Source organism: Pongo abelii, chromosome 3 (genome assembly GCF_028885655.2).
Source record: "Pongo abelii isolate AG06213 chromosome 3, NHGRI_mPonAbe1-v2.0_pri, whole genome shotgun sequence".
In the NCBI taxonomy this organism is placed as follows: domain Eukaryota; kingdom Metazoa; phylum Chordata; class Mammalia; order Primates; family Hominidae; genus Pongo; species Pongo abelii.
Window position 1 is genome coordinate 104,061,036 of NC_071988.2, and position 15,082 is coordinate 104,076,117.

The 15,082-nt window shown below is 48.9% G+C and overlaps 1 protein-coding gene across 2 annotated transcripts in view; it reads right to left on the reverse strand.

Moving 5' to 3' along the window:
• SCD5 (stearoyl-CoA desaturase 5) overlaps positions 1-14,436 on the reverse strand; it is a 169,624-nt gene extending 155,188 nt beyond the window's left edge. The window contains exon 1 of one of the 2 annotated variants that reach the window (XM_024246259.3): positions 13,729-14,436. In XM_024246259.3, the coding sequence (XP_024102027.2) occupies positions 13,729-13,960 (232 nt within the window). In that variant the 5' untranslated portion in view covers positions 13,961-14,436. The remainder of the gene's footprint in view (positions 1-13,728) is intronic. The other variant, XM_024246260.3, reaches the window with a different exon arrangement.
• Between the last annotated feature and the right edge of the window lie 646 nt (positions 14,437-15,082).

Genomic DNA, 15,082 nt, shown 5'->3' on the forward strand with positions numbered 1-15,082 from the left:
TACACATTGCTTCTACTGCAAAAGGAGTTTCTATTAAGACAAGTGAGTGAAAGCCCCAGAATTTAGACAGTGCTGTAATGCCTTTCTTTACATGGTTTCGGGACATAAATTTAAGCCAGAATAACAGACTGTTTTTTTTTAAGTTCTCATTAAACGAGAACCGTGAAAGGGATAGAAGCTGAAGATTATATGGATTATGTAAGAAGAGGACGCAAATGCAGAGGTGATATTAAAAATATTTGACAACCCACAGGGCACCAGCCAAACAAAACCAGTCAGAACAGATGCAGATTTAAGCCCTGCAGCTGGGCCAGGCATTAACCCCTTAGCTCCTGGATTGTTGGTGATTCCAGGAGTACCAGGGAAGGCAGCAGCTATTCACTATTTCAACATTTTAACAACTAGTAGAGCCACAGTGGTGCACACTGATGGAAGCCCAGCTCTGTCCGTAGGGAATGTTAGCTCTAGTAGCTGTGGCTTGTTCCAGTTCTCACGGGAGCTCTGCCAAGTAAAGTGCAGATCCCGTCTATACTCACAGGGTAGTGGCTTCGCTCGCCACCCCCCATCCGCCCAGCTCCAGATGATGCTGTAGGAAACCAGAATATGCTGCTCCAAAATACACTACTCTGGCATAAGGATTATTTTGAGCTGAAAGCAATTGAAAAGAAGCAGATACAAGAAGAGCTCTCTGCCCTCCTCTTATTTGCCTAAAAGCAGGACATAAATTTACAAAGGCAAAAGGATCTTCCTCCCCTCTTTACAAGGAAAAGCAAAGGATGACCAAGGAAGACAAAGTTAGACCCCTAGCAGCCTTAAGACATCAAAGGAATCTACATAACAAGCCTTACTAACTACCCTTTATCAATTTGCCTTCCCTCCAGACTCAAAGTCCTTTTCATTTGTCCTGTCACTTCTTTATAAATTTGCTGTTCTTTGTTGAAAATAGTATGTAAGCCTAAATGCAAAGTCACCTCCTTGAGAATTACTCGTTTCCTGGTTATCTCCCATGTATACCTGAGGTATATATGTCAATAAACTTCGATTTGTTTTTCTCTTGCTAGTCTGTCTTTTGCTACAGGGGGTCTTTCCCTGCTAAAAATGACAAAGGGTGGAGAGAAAATTATTTTTTCTCCCTCTACAGAGTCTACAGTAACTTGAGTATAGCTAAAAAATGCTAATGACTCACCCACTCTTCAATTGCTACACAGCCAAACAATGGATTTGGGGGTGAGAGGTGGAAGGGGGAGATATGTAGGCATTATTCACACTTCCTAATAAATATCTCCTTTTGCTAACAGAGACTCCAGGGCAAAACAAATGTTTCTGGGGACACTCAAGTGAGTCATAGGCTGAGAATAGAGATGAGCTTTATTGTAACCATCTGCAAAAGCTTCTTACGAACCTATTAGAGGGGTGGGTTGATAAACTACTCCACGGGACAATTACATTTTAGAAATTCATTTTTTAAAAAAAGAAATTCATTTCTAACTTCATGCATGGAAGTTTGAAAGTAAGAATATTTTCCATTATCTACCCCTGCCTAAAGAATAGTAAGTTGGTTAGGGTACTGGGGGGAAATTACAGCTGTTCCTTTCAGTTATGAAAGGGAGAAGGCTAGAGACCTGGTCTTTGTTTTCTTACACAATGGGAGGCCCAGGCTGTAAGTGATTAATTACTTGCTTAATAAATGCTTTTTGATGTTAAGGAGGAGGGTGCTATTAGAGATGGCCTTTCCAATTTAGGCCATAGGCTGCATTTGTAAGCCACTGTCTCTTCAGAGAACCAAGCTAAAACCAACACAGCCCAAATTGCAAGTGTGTGACAATGTTGATAGAATAGGTTGTGATATAGGAAGAAAATAAATTTAAACCTGATTTCTAAACCCTATTCATGTCTTATTTCATTTTCAAGCTCATTGATATTTGATTTTTTTTTTTTTTTTTTTCTATTTAAGAGGCAATCTTCGGCCAGGCACAGTGGCTCACGCTTGTAATCCCAGCACTTTGGGAAGCCGAGGTGGGCGGATCACCTGAGGTCAGGAGTTCGAGACCAGCCTGGCCAACATGGTGAAACTACTAAAAATACAAAAATTATCTCGGCATGGTGGTGCATGTCTGTAGTCCCAGTTACTGGGGAGGCTGAGGCAGGAGAATCGCTTGAACCCAGAAGGCAGAGGTTGCAGTGAGCCGAGATCGCACCATTGCACTCCAGCCTGGGGTACAAGAGTGAGACTTTGCCTTAAAAAAAAAAAAAAAAAAAAAAAAAAAGGCAATCTTCAAAAACTTCCACCCCAGAAGACCCAACAGCCACCAGAAGCAATATAGATCAAGCACTTACCTTAAGTAGGCATTTTACATGCCTTGTTTGACTGAAAGGTTTTACACAATGGCTATGCCACAGTCCCGCTCTACACATTTTTCTGACATCTGCCCTTTAAAATAAGGTTTTCCATCCACTCCGGCCAAAAGCTATTGTTTTGTTTCACACAGTTAGCTCCCTCCTCCTAAGCAAGATCTTTGTTCCTAGATTGTTTGTGCAAATAAAAAGTACCTGCTGTGTGAGGTTAAGTGAGGATGTACTGGCCTTATAAATGCTCCCTTTTAAAGCAAAATCTGAGGCAAGAGAACAGAAATCTGGTTAGGACTTCATCAGTGAGATTCTGTGTCACTTGAAAGATGTGGAAAATGACCAACCAAGAAAACGATCAGTCTGGGGAAAGCATGTCACCATGGAGAACCTTGGTAAAGAACACATTCTAAGTCACTGGTTTTCCCTTTTTTTCTTTTTTAAATTCAGTTCCAGGAACCCTCCCACAAGGGTGTTTAAAAATTCCCTGTGCCCAGAGTAACCTACCGCTCTACTGGGAAGAGCACACTGAAATGTAAAACACAGGAGCCAGACCTTTCCAGGGAATGGAGGCAGCACCAAGGAAGGCCTTGGAAGAGGTGTTGGCTGTCTCAGCAGCCATGCCCTCCGCTTCCTTCGAGCCAGAGCCTCTGTTTCATTTGGCTCTTTTGCCCTTGCCTCATGTGACTCAGTGGCTGCTGTGGTCTGAATGTTTGTCTTCCCTCCAAAATTCCTATGTTGAAATCCTTACCTTCAAGGTGTTGGTATTAGGAGGTGGGGCTTTGGGGAGGTAATTAGGTCATGAGGATGGAACCATCAGGAATGGGATTAGCGCCCTCTAAGGCACTAAGAAAAGGCTGGTGGGCTAGACTCAGTGACTCATGCCTGTAAGCCCAATACTTTGGGAGGCTGAAGTGGAAGGATCATTTGAGGCTAGGAGTTTGAGACCAGCCTGGACAACATAAAAAGACCCTCATTCTCTACAAAAATAATAACGTAAAAAATTAACCAGGTATGGTAGCATGCCCCCGTAGTCCTAGCTACTTGGGAGGCTGGGGTAGGAGGATCCCTTGAGTTCAGAGTTCGTGGTTAGAGTAAGCTGTGAGTGCACCACTGGACTCCAGCCTAGGCAACAGAACAAGACCCTGTCAAACAATCAATCAACCAATCAACATTTTTTAAAAGGCTGGAGAGAGAAGAGACCCTTCACCACTTTTGCCATGTGAAGACACAGAAAGAAGGCACCGTATATGAATAAGGAAGTGGGTCCTTACCAGACTCCAATCTACCGATGCATTGTTCATGGACTTCCCAGCCTCTAGAACTCAGAAATAAATTTCTTCCATTTAAAAGCCACCCAGTTTGTGGTATTCTGTTATAGTATCCTCAACAGATGAAGAAAGTGTCCAACCCTGATCAGGCTGAACCACCCATAGTAATCCAACCCCTTCCCAATGACTGGTTTACCAAGGGACACATGGCACAATCCTACAAGTGAGACTTTTTTTAAAATCTTTTTTATGACAGTCTTGCTCCGTCACCCAGGCTGGAGTGCAGCGGCATGATCTCGGCTCACTGCAACCTCTGCCTCCTGGGTTCAAGCAATTCTCGTGCTTTAGCCTCCCGAGTAACTGGGATTACAAGTGTTCACGATCACTCCCAGCTAATTTTTGTATTTTTAGTAGAGAAGGGGTTTCGTTATGTTGGCCAGGCTGGTCTGGAACTCCTGGCCTCAAGTGATCCACCCACCTCGGTCTCCCAAAGTGGTGGGGTTACAGGCATGAGCCATTGTGCCCGGCCACAAGTGAGATTTAAGAGAACACCAGCTGTGAGGATCAGCTGTGAGGTAACCAGGAAAGATTTTGTCTCTGATAAAATGAAACTTCAGGAAGGGGCAGTCTCTTTCTCCTTCCATAGGACATTGACTCCATGTGCTGCCCGGAACTCTGGCAGCCACCTTGTAACCATGAGGAAAACTGAATGCAACAAGCCACCATGGCAGAAAACAAACCTGCTATTTGATGGCATTGCTGGGTCATCCTAAAAGTGCCCTATCTCAAGACTTTTTATCAGTGAAATTAGAAATTTTCCTTTTCTTTTAAGCCATTTGAAGCTGAATTTTGTGATACCTGCAGCCAAAAACATCCTAATACGATTTGCTACACAAGTTTGTAGAAGGCAGCCCTCCCCACTGTTGCCAGTTCATCTGTTAAATAGACAAGCTGGATTCCCAAGGGCCATGCACAGAGTCTCCTTGCTATTTTTCCTCAGCTCTATTCATGAAAATAAAATTAATTTTCTAGTCCATGAATTAAACATTGCTGCTGCCGGCTGAAAGATTTTAACAACAGCCTTTTGTTGACAAGAGAAGCAGGATCCCGACATTCTAAAATAAGCTACAAGGAGTCAGAAGGGTAGGAGCGGAGGCAAAGGGGAGAGGGCCGTCAAAAGGAAAAACTGCAAAATCCCACTCAAGTCCAGCTTCTCTAAATGGTCAGCCTGTGGTTGAACTTGTGTGCAGATGAATCACCTGGAGATGTCGTTAAAATGCAGAGAGTGATTCCGTGGGGTCAGTGAGGTCTGAGATTTGTTTTCTCTAACAAGCTCCCAGGTGATGCTGATGCTGGTGGTCCGAGGACCACACTTTGAGTAGCAAGGCCCTTAAGGCTCAGGCAACTGCAGCTGTAAGACTGTCTGCATGTTTGTTCTAAAGCTCTGGAATGTCTCCAGAGAGAAAACTGCAGCCTGCCAGGACCCAAAGAGCCCTCCAATCTTTCTAGTAAGCAGGAGGCCCTGCAGTAGCCCCAACACCTGCAAAAATGGGGAGCGAGATATGAAGGAGGGCAGATCCATCTTCCCCGAAATGTGGGCTCATGGGAATCAGCTGCTAAAGAAAGAATGACAGGGAATGGGAACAACCCCCTCTCCACACATGTACCTTTCAGAAGCAGGGGAAAGAGTACAGGACAAAGGAAGGAAGGGGAAGGAGGACGGGCTCTGGGTTTGGTCTGAGTTTCTGATAGCCTTAGGGGTTTTTGTATTTGTTTGTTAGTAATTTTTCCCCCAGGACTGAGTCTGAGTCTGTGAAATCAAATGCCCAACTGAGACTTTATTCCAAGCCTCCCCTCAGCTCCATGCAGCCTGAGGCAGGCGCCCAGCCCCGCTTCAAGCCCACTTAAGAGTCAGGGACACTCGCACCCAATGAGATGTTTGTCCCAGCGTCTTTCCTGAATAACTTCACACATCCCACCAACAAGTGCTGGTCTAGAAATTGGACTTGAGACTGTTCCTCCACACTAGAAATCACTGGTATGTGCGATGGGCTGAGAGGAGGAGGTAAGAGCCGGTGGGAAGGCTGCAGGGAGCCCTGGGCAGCCTCTCTTTCCACAAACCAGATGAGGTCTCCTGAATCTTCTCACCTCTGAGCAGAGACCTCCAGCGCATCTCCCTCTCCACGTTATGTTCCTCTTTCTCCACTCTACTCACCAGCCATGCTGAATAATTGAGTTCTTGAGCTGCCCTGCCCTGTCTCTCTTTCCTCGGGACCTTTGCTCAGGCTGTGATGCCAGCTCACCCAGCCTCTCCACAACCAGCCCTGCACCTCCTGCCATGCTCCACTTGGCTCCTACCTTTGGGGAGCCTCCCAATTCCCCCTAGCTGGCACTGATTCTCGGCCCCACGGCACTCAAGAATGGATGGTGCCTTGAGGGGTGTCACCTGTGCACCTGTTTCTCCAACTGACCTGTAAGTGCAATGAAGTCAAGGATGGTACCAGCACTTCGCAGGTAATGAGTAAGTAATAAATATTGTTGAATAAGGAAATTGAATAATGGTTCTCAGCCCGCTGTGCATTAGAAACACCTGAATAGCTTAAAATAAAGAAAAAAAAGCCAGGGCATCTCTTTTAGACATTCCAATTCATCAGGCCTAGGTAAAGAAAGGCCCAGGCTTCTGACAATTTTAAAAGCTACCCAAGTGATTCTGATGTGCCGCCATTTCTGACAATCATTGGAATTTAAAAAAATGATTAGTGGGCTGGGCGCGGTGGCTCATCCCTGTAATCCCAGCACTTTGGGAGGCTGAGGCGGGTGGATCATGAGGTCAGGAGACTGAGACCATCCTGGCCAACATGGTGAAACCCCATCTCTACTAAAAATACAAAAATTAGCTGGGCATGGTGGCAGGAACCTGTAGTCCCAGCTACTCAGGAGGCTGAGGCAGGAGAACTGCTTGAACCCGGGAGACGGAGGTTGCAGTGACCCGAGATCGCGCCACTGCACTCCAGCCTAGGCGACAGACCAAGACTCCATCTCAAAAAAAAAAAAAAAAGATTAGTGGATGAATGAATATGTGCCTGCATGCACGACTGTGAGGATCTCTCCTGTGGCCATTCACACATGTAATGAACGAACAACGGGCATTTGTGAGGGAAAATAGCTGGTACCTGTTGTTGTGGCCACCAATCCATTGCCAGGGGAAATAAAATTGGAAAAAAAATACTGCCTTTACCCAGGACCAGGGTTTCCTGATAACCACGGGGCTTTCTTTATCCAGCGGGCTGGCTAGACTGTCTCGCTCTGCAAAAGAAAAGCTGAACAGAGGGAATGAGCGAAGTGAAACACTAAGGAAATGTGTGGATGGAAAAGGAAGGCTAACATTTACTCTGTGCTGGCTTCCAGGCAAGCTCCTTACTGCATTCGATTCCAGGTACAGCCTAATGCTGGTTGTACTCTTGTTACACCCAAGGTTGTGGCACTTCCAAAGAAACATGGGACAGAGGAATGGGTAGACTGCATTCCAGAGACTACAGAATTTCAAAATAAATGTTCAATGAAAAAAAATGCTACTCAAAGACACTTTTATAGGTCCTTAAAACAACAACAACAACAACAAAAAAAACCATGGCTGTGTCACCCTTTTGCAAATCACTGACTTTTTCCAGGCAACTATTATAATTTTATGCCACACACAAAACTAGGTAAGGTGAAAACTAAAATATTATAGCAAGGTCATGACTAAATATTTGGATTTAAAAGCTATGCCTGGCCGGGCACGGTGGCTCACACCTGTAATCCCAGCACTTTGGTAGGCCGTGGCGGGCGGATCACCTGAGGTCGGGAGTTTGAGACCAGCCTAACCAACATGAAGAAACCCTGTCTCTACTAAAAATACAAAATTGGCCAGGCATGGCGGTGCATGCCTGTAATCCCAGCTACTCGGGAGGCTGAGGCAGGAGAATCGCTTGAACCCGGGAGGCAGGGGTTACAGTGAGCTGAGATCGCACTACTGCACTTGCACTCCAGCCTGGGCAACAAGAACAAAACTCCATCTCGAAAAAAAAAGCTGTGCCTTACATTTGAGTCACAAGTACTCCAAGTCGGAGAAAGACCAGTAAGACAGTGCAGGTTTCATGACCAGGCCCCTACCTTGGGAGGTAATAATAGCAGATAGCATTGAGTGTCTACTCTTTAGCAAGCCCTTTAGCATATGCCCTATCCAGGCACCATGGCTCATGCCTGTAATCCTAGCACTTTGGGAGGCCAAGGCAGGAGGATCGCTGGAGCCCAGGAGTTCAAGACCAGCCCTGGCAACATAGACCCCCATCTCTACAAAAAAAAAACAAACAAACAAAAAACAGCTGGGTGCAGTGGCACACATCTCTAGCCCTGGCTACTTGGGAGGCTGAGATGGGAGGATTACTTGAACCCAGGAGGTTGAGGCTGCAGTGAGCCATGATGGCACCACTGCACTCCAACCTAAGTGACAGAGCAAGATCTTGTCTCAAAGAAAATACATATGCCCCAACTCTCAAATAACCGTCTGCTCAGGATTATTGTATCCACTTTACAGATGAGGAAACTGAGGCTCAAAAACTGTAAAGAAACGAGTCTGAAGTTGAACTAATTAGCAATGCCAGGATGCGCACTGGTTTCGACTCTGCAGCTCTCTTTCTCATTTCATGGTCACAGTGCCATCTGCAGTGACCTTGATCAGTTTGTTTGTTTTAAAATTGAGTTAATAATGTTAACCTCAATCTATGTTCATACTCGTTGGGACTATTACAGCCAGCAAAAGCACACTCTATTCTTTCCGGTCTAGCTGCAATCCAGGCTTGGGTAAGGCTCTTAATGCTTGCCCATTTGTTAAAAATCCAAGAGTTGTAACAACAATGGGCTTGGAATTACAACATTTGAAAGGAAGAGTCATTCACTTTTCTTAGATTTTTAGTAGTTTAATTGAGCATTAAAGATTTTTTTAAATGATGAGTCAAAGGAAGAGGGAGGGAGAAAAGTCAAAACTGAGACTCTAAGAGATTCAGAGAAATGATGTGGCCCTGTTTCTGTAGCAATTGTAACTGGCTGTGCTCAAAAATCCCAAAGAAAACGCTCAAGACCAGCTGAGTTGTCAGCTGAACAAAAAGATCCCAGCTACAAAACAATGATCTTTTGGAGGAAAATAGGAGGAAGATGGAATGAAAGAGAAGGGCATGAAGGAGGGAGGAAGCACAGAAGGGATTTGTGTTCATCTCTCTTTGGAACTTTGAGAAAGAGCCCTTATTTCCAAAGCCAAATCTATCTTTTCTATGCAAGAGAGGCAGTGAGGCCAAGTTCTGTGCCAGCTTTGTGGAATTTATTGCGCTGCCGGAAGAGTTTTTTTTCTTCTGCTAAAGAAAAAGGGCCAGTATTAGGACCAATAATAATGACAGTGAATAATTAACACCAACCAAGAGCCAGGCACTGTGCTCAGTGATTTACACATATCATCTAATTTGATTCTCACAACTTTAGGAACAAACAGTATTAACATATCCATTTTAAAGGTGAGAAAACTGCTTCAGAGATGTAAATTTGTCTAAGGCCATTCAGCTGGTAAGTAAGTAGAAGAGCAGGGATTCACATTCAGGTCTGCCTGTCTACTGAGCCTTGCTTACTCTAGAAAACCTTGGGGCAAGACAGAAGTCCATGACCATGCATTCTTGGGGCTCCTCAACAACCTGAGGGACTTGATGGAAAAGAAGCACAACCCAATGAAGACATCAGGACCAGATAGATACAGGCTACCTGATGCCCGACGGAAGACAGCTCATCTTTGGGCAAATTTCAGAATGTGACTGGTGGACCAGTGCCTTCCAAGCCCCAACTTCTACTGAGCACCCCATCACCCCACACTGCCTTGTTAATCTCCACCACTTCTCAGCTTCCTTGCCATATGCTGAATCCCACTCAGGATGGTGCAGATGCTCCAAGAACCCAGGAGGGCACCAGAGAACCCTATATCTGCCTTAACGATGGTCACGTTTGCCCCAAGACAGGATAGAAGGATGGCTGATCTATCAAAGGAAACAGGGAAAATTACTGCTTTGCATGCCTGGTGCTGTCACTGAAGTTATGAGGAAAAGAGTCATGATGTCACTATGGGACACATTTAGGGGACTCAGATGACATTTAGGGAAAAAACAGAAAAGGCCTTGATGTTTCTGGGAGCCAACATCCAGATGTCTGGAGGCCATCAGGAGAGGCTCCGCTGGGAAGCAGCCCCAGGACTCACACCTCCACACAGTAACTGCAAGGCCTCACTCCCTGCTCTACCCATCTTGGGATTCAGGGCATTGACTAACTGTCCCTTTGGCCAGAAACTCTCGAGCAGGCATTTTTGTGAGCTCAAGCCTTCAGACGCAGGTTTTTCCTCTAGTTGGAGTTTGCATTCTGTCCTTTTTTTTTTTTTTTTTTTTGAGATGGAGTCTCACTCTGTTGCCTAGGCTGGAGTGCAGTGGCGCAATCTCAGCTCACTGCACGCTCTGCCTCCCAGGTTCACGCCATTCTCCTGCCTCAGCCTCCCCAGCAGCTGGGACTACAGGCACCCACCACCACGCCCGGCTAATTTTTGTATTTTTTTAGTAGAGATGGGGTTTCACCGTGTTAGCCAGGATGGTCTTGATCTCCTGACCTCATGATCAGCCCGCCTCAGCCTCCCAAACTGCGGGGATTACAGGCATGAGCCACCATGCCCGGCCGCTTTCTGTCCTTGAAAGTCATGAATGCATTGCTGAGGACCTGGAGGCACCAAAAGCATTCTGTCCTGACAGCCTGCCCACTCATAAAGGATAAAAAGGGAAAACAACATGCTCTGGCCCCAAGGAGAACTAACAACTTGAACTAACAATTTGATGGCTCTTTCACGGATGACATTTTACCACCACACAAATTACTCTCTGCACACTGCACATCCAACACATCCCCTGCTAGGTGCAGTGCATAGATGCCTCTCATTTCCAGCACAACCTCATCTGGTGTGGAGGGTGGCAAGCAATGGACAGGCTAAGCCTATTTCCTCTACAAGTCAGGTCCTTGAAGTGCATGAGCAGCCCACTGGGGCATGAACTTGGCCCTAATGCTACACATAACCAGTAGGGAGGTGGTGAAAAAGGGCCTTCAGTGGGGGGAAATTTGTGGGCCAAGGCACCAGGGCTTTCACTGAAAATAACCTTGAGTCAGTGGTCTGCCTAGTCCCTCTGCTTATCCTATGTAGCCTAGCCATCAGCACAGCTGATCTTAGCTGGTCTCTGATTGTCCCTCATTTCTTCCCTCAAAAGCTATTCATGAGACTGGGTACAGTGGCTCAGGTCTGTAATCCCAGTACTTTGGGAGGACTGCTTGAGCCCAGGAATTCAAGACCAGCCTGGGCAACATGGTGAGACCCCCATTTCTACAAAAAAATGAAAAAGAAAATAGCCAGGTGTGGTGGTGCACACCTGTAGTCCCAGCTACTTGGGAGGCTGCAGTGGGAGCATTGCTTGAGCCCAGAAGACTCGGATTGCAGTGAGCTATGATTGTACCACCGCACTCCAGCAATACCCTGTCTCACAAGGAAAAAAAAAAAAAAAAAAAAAAAAAGCAGAAGAAGCAGTAGCTATTCATCAGATAAGACCCATTGTTTGGAATGTTTCTAAGTCACGATTTTGGACCTTAAAACTCTAATATCTACCATTGTCTGCTATTTTTCTTTTTTTAGAGAGGCAATGAAGGTGGGGGGAGAATTAAGACTTAGGGGTTGGGCGCAGTGGCTCACGCCTGTAATCCCAGCAGTTTGGGAGGCCGAGGTGGGTGGATCACGACGTCAGGAGATCGAGACCATCCTGGCTAACACGGTGAAACCCCGTCTCTACTAAAAATACAAAAAATTAGCTGGGCGTGGTGGCAGACACCTGTAATCCCAACTACTTGGGAGGCTGAAGCAGGAGAATGGCGTGAACCCAGGAGGCGGAGCTTGTAGTGACCGGAGATCGCGCCACTGCACTCCAGCCTGGGCGACAGAGTGAGACTCTGTCTCAAACAAACAAAAAAAAAAGACTTAGGAAATAGCAGATGAAGCAAAGGCAGAATTAGAATTTATCCAGGGAAGTATGGGATGGGGTTTGGGATATGAGTCACAAAGGGGAAACCAGATTTCTTCAGTGTGTTAACTTCTCTAAGGAAGCTAGAGGAGACTGGGGCCTGGGAGGTGTCCTCTAAGCCAAGATCTTTCAAAACAAAGGTTCTATCTTCACCACAGAGAGCGGTCCGGAAAGGGCAGAGGTGAGCTGGCAAACTTGGAGAGAAGGGCCTTGTCCTTGTGGCTCCTGGTCCAGTGCCAGGGTCTTGGGGTTCAGAGGCTGTAAGAAGTGGAGCCTGTGAGCCCTAGGCATGTAAGATAATATTTTAAGTGCTCACTTTTCCCTGAGCACTCTCTGAACACCACAGCTATTAAAGATAAGCCTCAATCCCCTAGAGGCCACCAGGCTCTGAGGACCAAGCCCAGCCCTGCCTCTGGAAACGGGGGGAGAGAGGAGCTTGTTGGAGAACTCTGGGCAGTAAGGGCTTTGGTTGGCAGCGTGGGAGTGTGTTCATGAAGCAACAGCAGAACATCATACAGTCTAGTCAGTTGGAGAATTAAACCAACACATAAAGGTGATGGTGAAAAGGACACAGAAATGAGGAGGTGCACTGAGAGAAGGAAAGATGAAGCAGGAGATTTCCCAGAGCTTTGGGGAGACTTTAAAGGCTTTAGGGATCACCAAAGATCCTACCTCTCTCACCATCCCTCAACTCTGCTGTGCCCTCCCTGAGCCACACCCCCTAAGAGGTACCCACTTCTGGATGGGTTTGCTTCCAAGAGCAGGGACTGCAGGATTTCAAGGGAAGGCTTGGAACCATAGTGGCCCCATTATCTACCTAGGCATTTGCAGCTGGCACCATGCCAAAAAAGCCTTGTAGAAACAGGTCTTATTTTCTTCCTCTTCCCCTCTGGAAATAAAAGTAGGTTGTGTTTCTCCTGCCCGCCCTTAGAGATCAGGGAAACAGGAGCTGGAAGGGCATCTTGGATTACCTCGTCAAATTCTCACTCAGCATTTCGATGCCTGTGCCTTTTGTCCCGGCTACTGCCGCTTCAGTAAAGGAGGCCAAAACCAGTTATTGCGGCCAGGGCGGCTGCAGAGTGGTTCAAAGATCAACGACTGGGGTCGTGCAGGGTGGCCACGCAGTCCCTGGGGCCCAGGGGAAGGGGAATGGTGGTCGTCGCCTGGGCTCCCTTCCCTACTGGCAGGAGTGGGGGTGCACGGAAGGAGGGTACCAGGAGAGCCACAGGTGCGGAACAGACCCGCACTGGCCAGATGGGAACAGGGTTTGGAGAAGGCTCTGCACAGCCACAGTCGGAGCTTCGTGCTAGGGTCAGACCGCTCTCACCACGGGCTCGGTTTGCTCACTGAGAAACTTCCGAGGCCGGAGAACTGCAAATGGGCATAGAAGATTGCGGAGGGAGCAGGGACAGGGGCCTTGGAGAGGCAAGAGGGGAACCGGTATCTTCCATCTGGTGGGCGTAAACCAAGACTCTATCTGTACCGGGTCTCTCCTCCCCGGTCCAACTCCCTTTCTTGTCCTCATCTCTGCCCCCAAGGTCCGTGGCCCGCGGAGGTGATGCGAGGGATAGGAGAGCCCCAGGGACCGCACGGGTGACACAACCGCCCTCCCGTCCTCCCTCGCTGGGAGCCGATTCAGCCTGTGCCGAGCCTCTCCCTTCGCGCGCCTCTGCGCACAGCGGTGGCGCCGCAGGACTCCGAGTCCCCCCGGCTCTCCATCGGGAACCCGGCAAATACGCTTCCTCAGGCAGACCGCGGCGGGATGGGGGGGGGGGGGGGCGGAAGTTGAAATACTGGGACAGAAACACCTGCCCGTCCCAAGGGACGGAGAACTGGATGCCAAGGGGGCCGGGGCGCGCAGCGGGAGGCGAGGGGAGACCGGGGGTCGCTGCGCACCGCCCGCAGCCGAGGAGCCAGCGGTGACCTCGCTCGCCCCAGCGCGGCCTGGCCACGGAGGTCGGGGCGCAGGGGGCGCCGGCGGGACTTACCCCAGAGCAGAGTGAGTGGCTTGGCTTTGGGGATGAGCACCAGGGAGTACACGGCCCCCAAGTGGAGCAAGCTCATCAGGACCACGTTCCTCCAAACGATGTTCTGCCGCTGCCCGCGCGCGCCGGGCCTCTCCGGGCCGCCGCCGCGCTCCGAGCTTTCGAGCCCCGCACGAATTTCTTCCTTGGCGTCGCAGAAGGCGATCTTCCCCGCGTCTGTGGCCGGGCCTGGCATGGCTGGGCGAGGTGGGCGCCCGCAGCAGCAGCAGGCAGGCAGGCGCTCGGCCCGAGCGGAGCTCAAGGGTGGGGGCGGGGGCTTCTGCCTTTTAGGGGGGAATTCTCCGCACGTCCTGTCCCCTCCTTCCAGCCCTTCTCCCGGGCTCCTGCGCTCTTCCCCAGGGTCTTAGCGTGGCCTAGGGATGCAGATCTTGGCGGCCGGCATCTGTTGCTGGCGTATCCCCCATACGGCTGCCCGGGCTGAACTCGGCAGCGAGAAAGAGGAGGCGCGCGCGGGGCGGGAGGGGCGCGCGGGGAGGGAGGGGCGCGCGGCCGGGGAGGGGGAGCTGTGGAAATGGAACACTGCCGGCGACGCGGGAGGGAGCGCTCCGAAGGAGCTGGGAAGAAAGCCCTGCTTAGCTACAGCCAATCAGGAGCGCCCGTGCGGCGCTTAAAGACAAAGGCGCCCCCCTTTCGGCTCTTCGGGGCCGAACTGGGGAGCCCGCTGGGCGGGAGTCGGCCGCCTCCGCCCGGGGGCGGGTGGAAGGTGACTCCCGGGGCAGGGAGCCTGCAGGGCGGCTCACAGCGTTTCTGCTCTTGTGTGTGTGTGACCCCCAAAATGCCTTTTATGATATTTTTCCAGTCCCCTCCCCCCCCCCAAAAAAAACTTGCCGAAACTATCATCCCTTTGAGAAGCCTTTTATTTCTTCTCAAGCCTCAGGCCACCTGGATTGGAGAATTTTAAATACTTGCTTGGAGTCGCGACACTAGTTAAGGCCAGACCCACGATGAGAATCAGAAGTCCCTGAGTCTGCCAGTTAGTAGGACTCCTCTGGCCGGGGGAGGGTTGGAGGGCAGCTGCTGGTTCTTAATTAGTCAGCTGTGGATGACCCAGGCACACAGTAAGTGCTCAGTTGGTGCTTGTTAGGTGATGCACAGATGATTTGGGCCAGTTCGCTGCCATCCGTGCCTGCCCACCCTCGGCCTATCCGCCGCGCCACTCTGTTTATGGTCAATTCTAGCTAATCAGCGCCCTTCCGCAACGTCTCCTTAGCTCTCAGTGAGGAACACTACCTTGAAATCAACACCATTGAGAATCGGGCTTTACAAAAAATCACCCAGAACGTTCCAAGGAAAATTA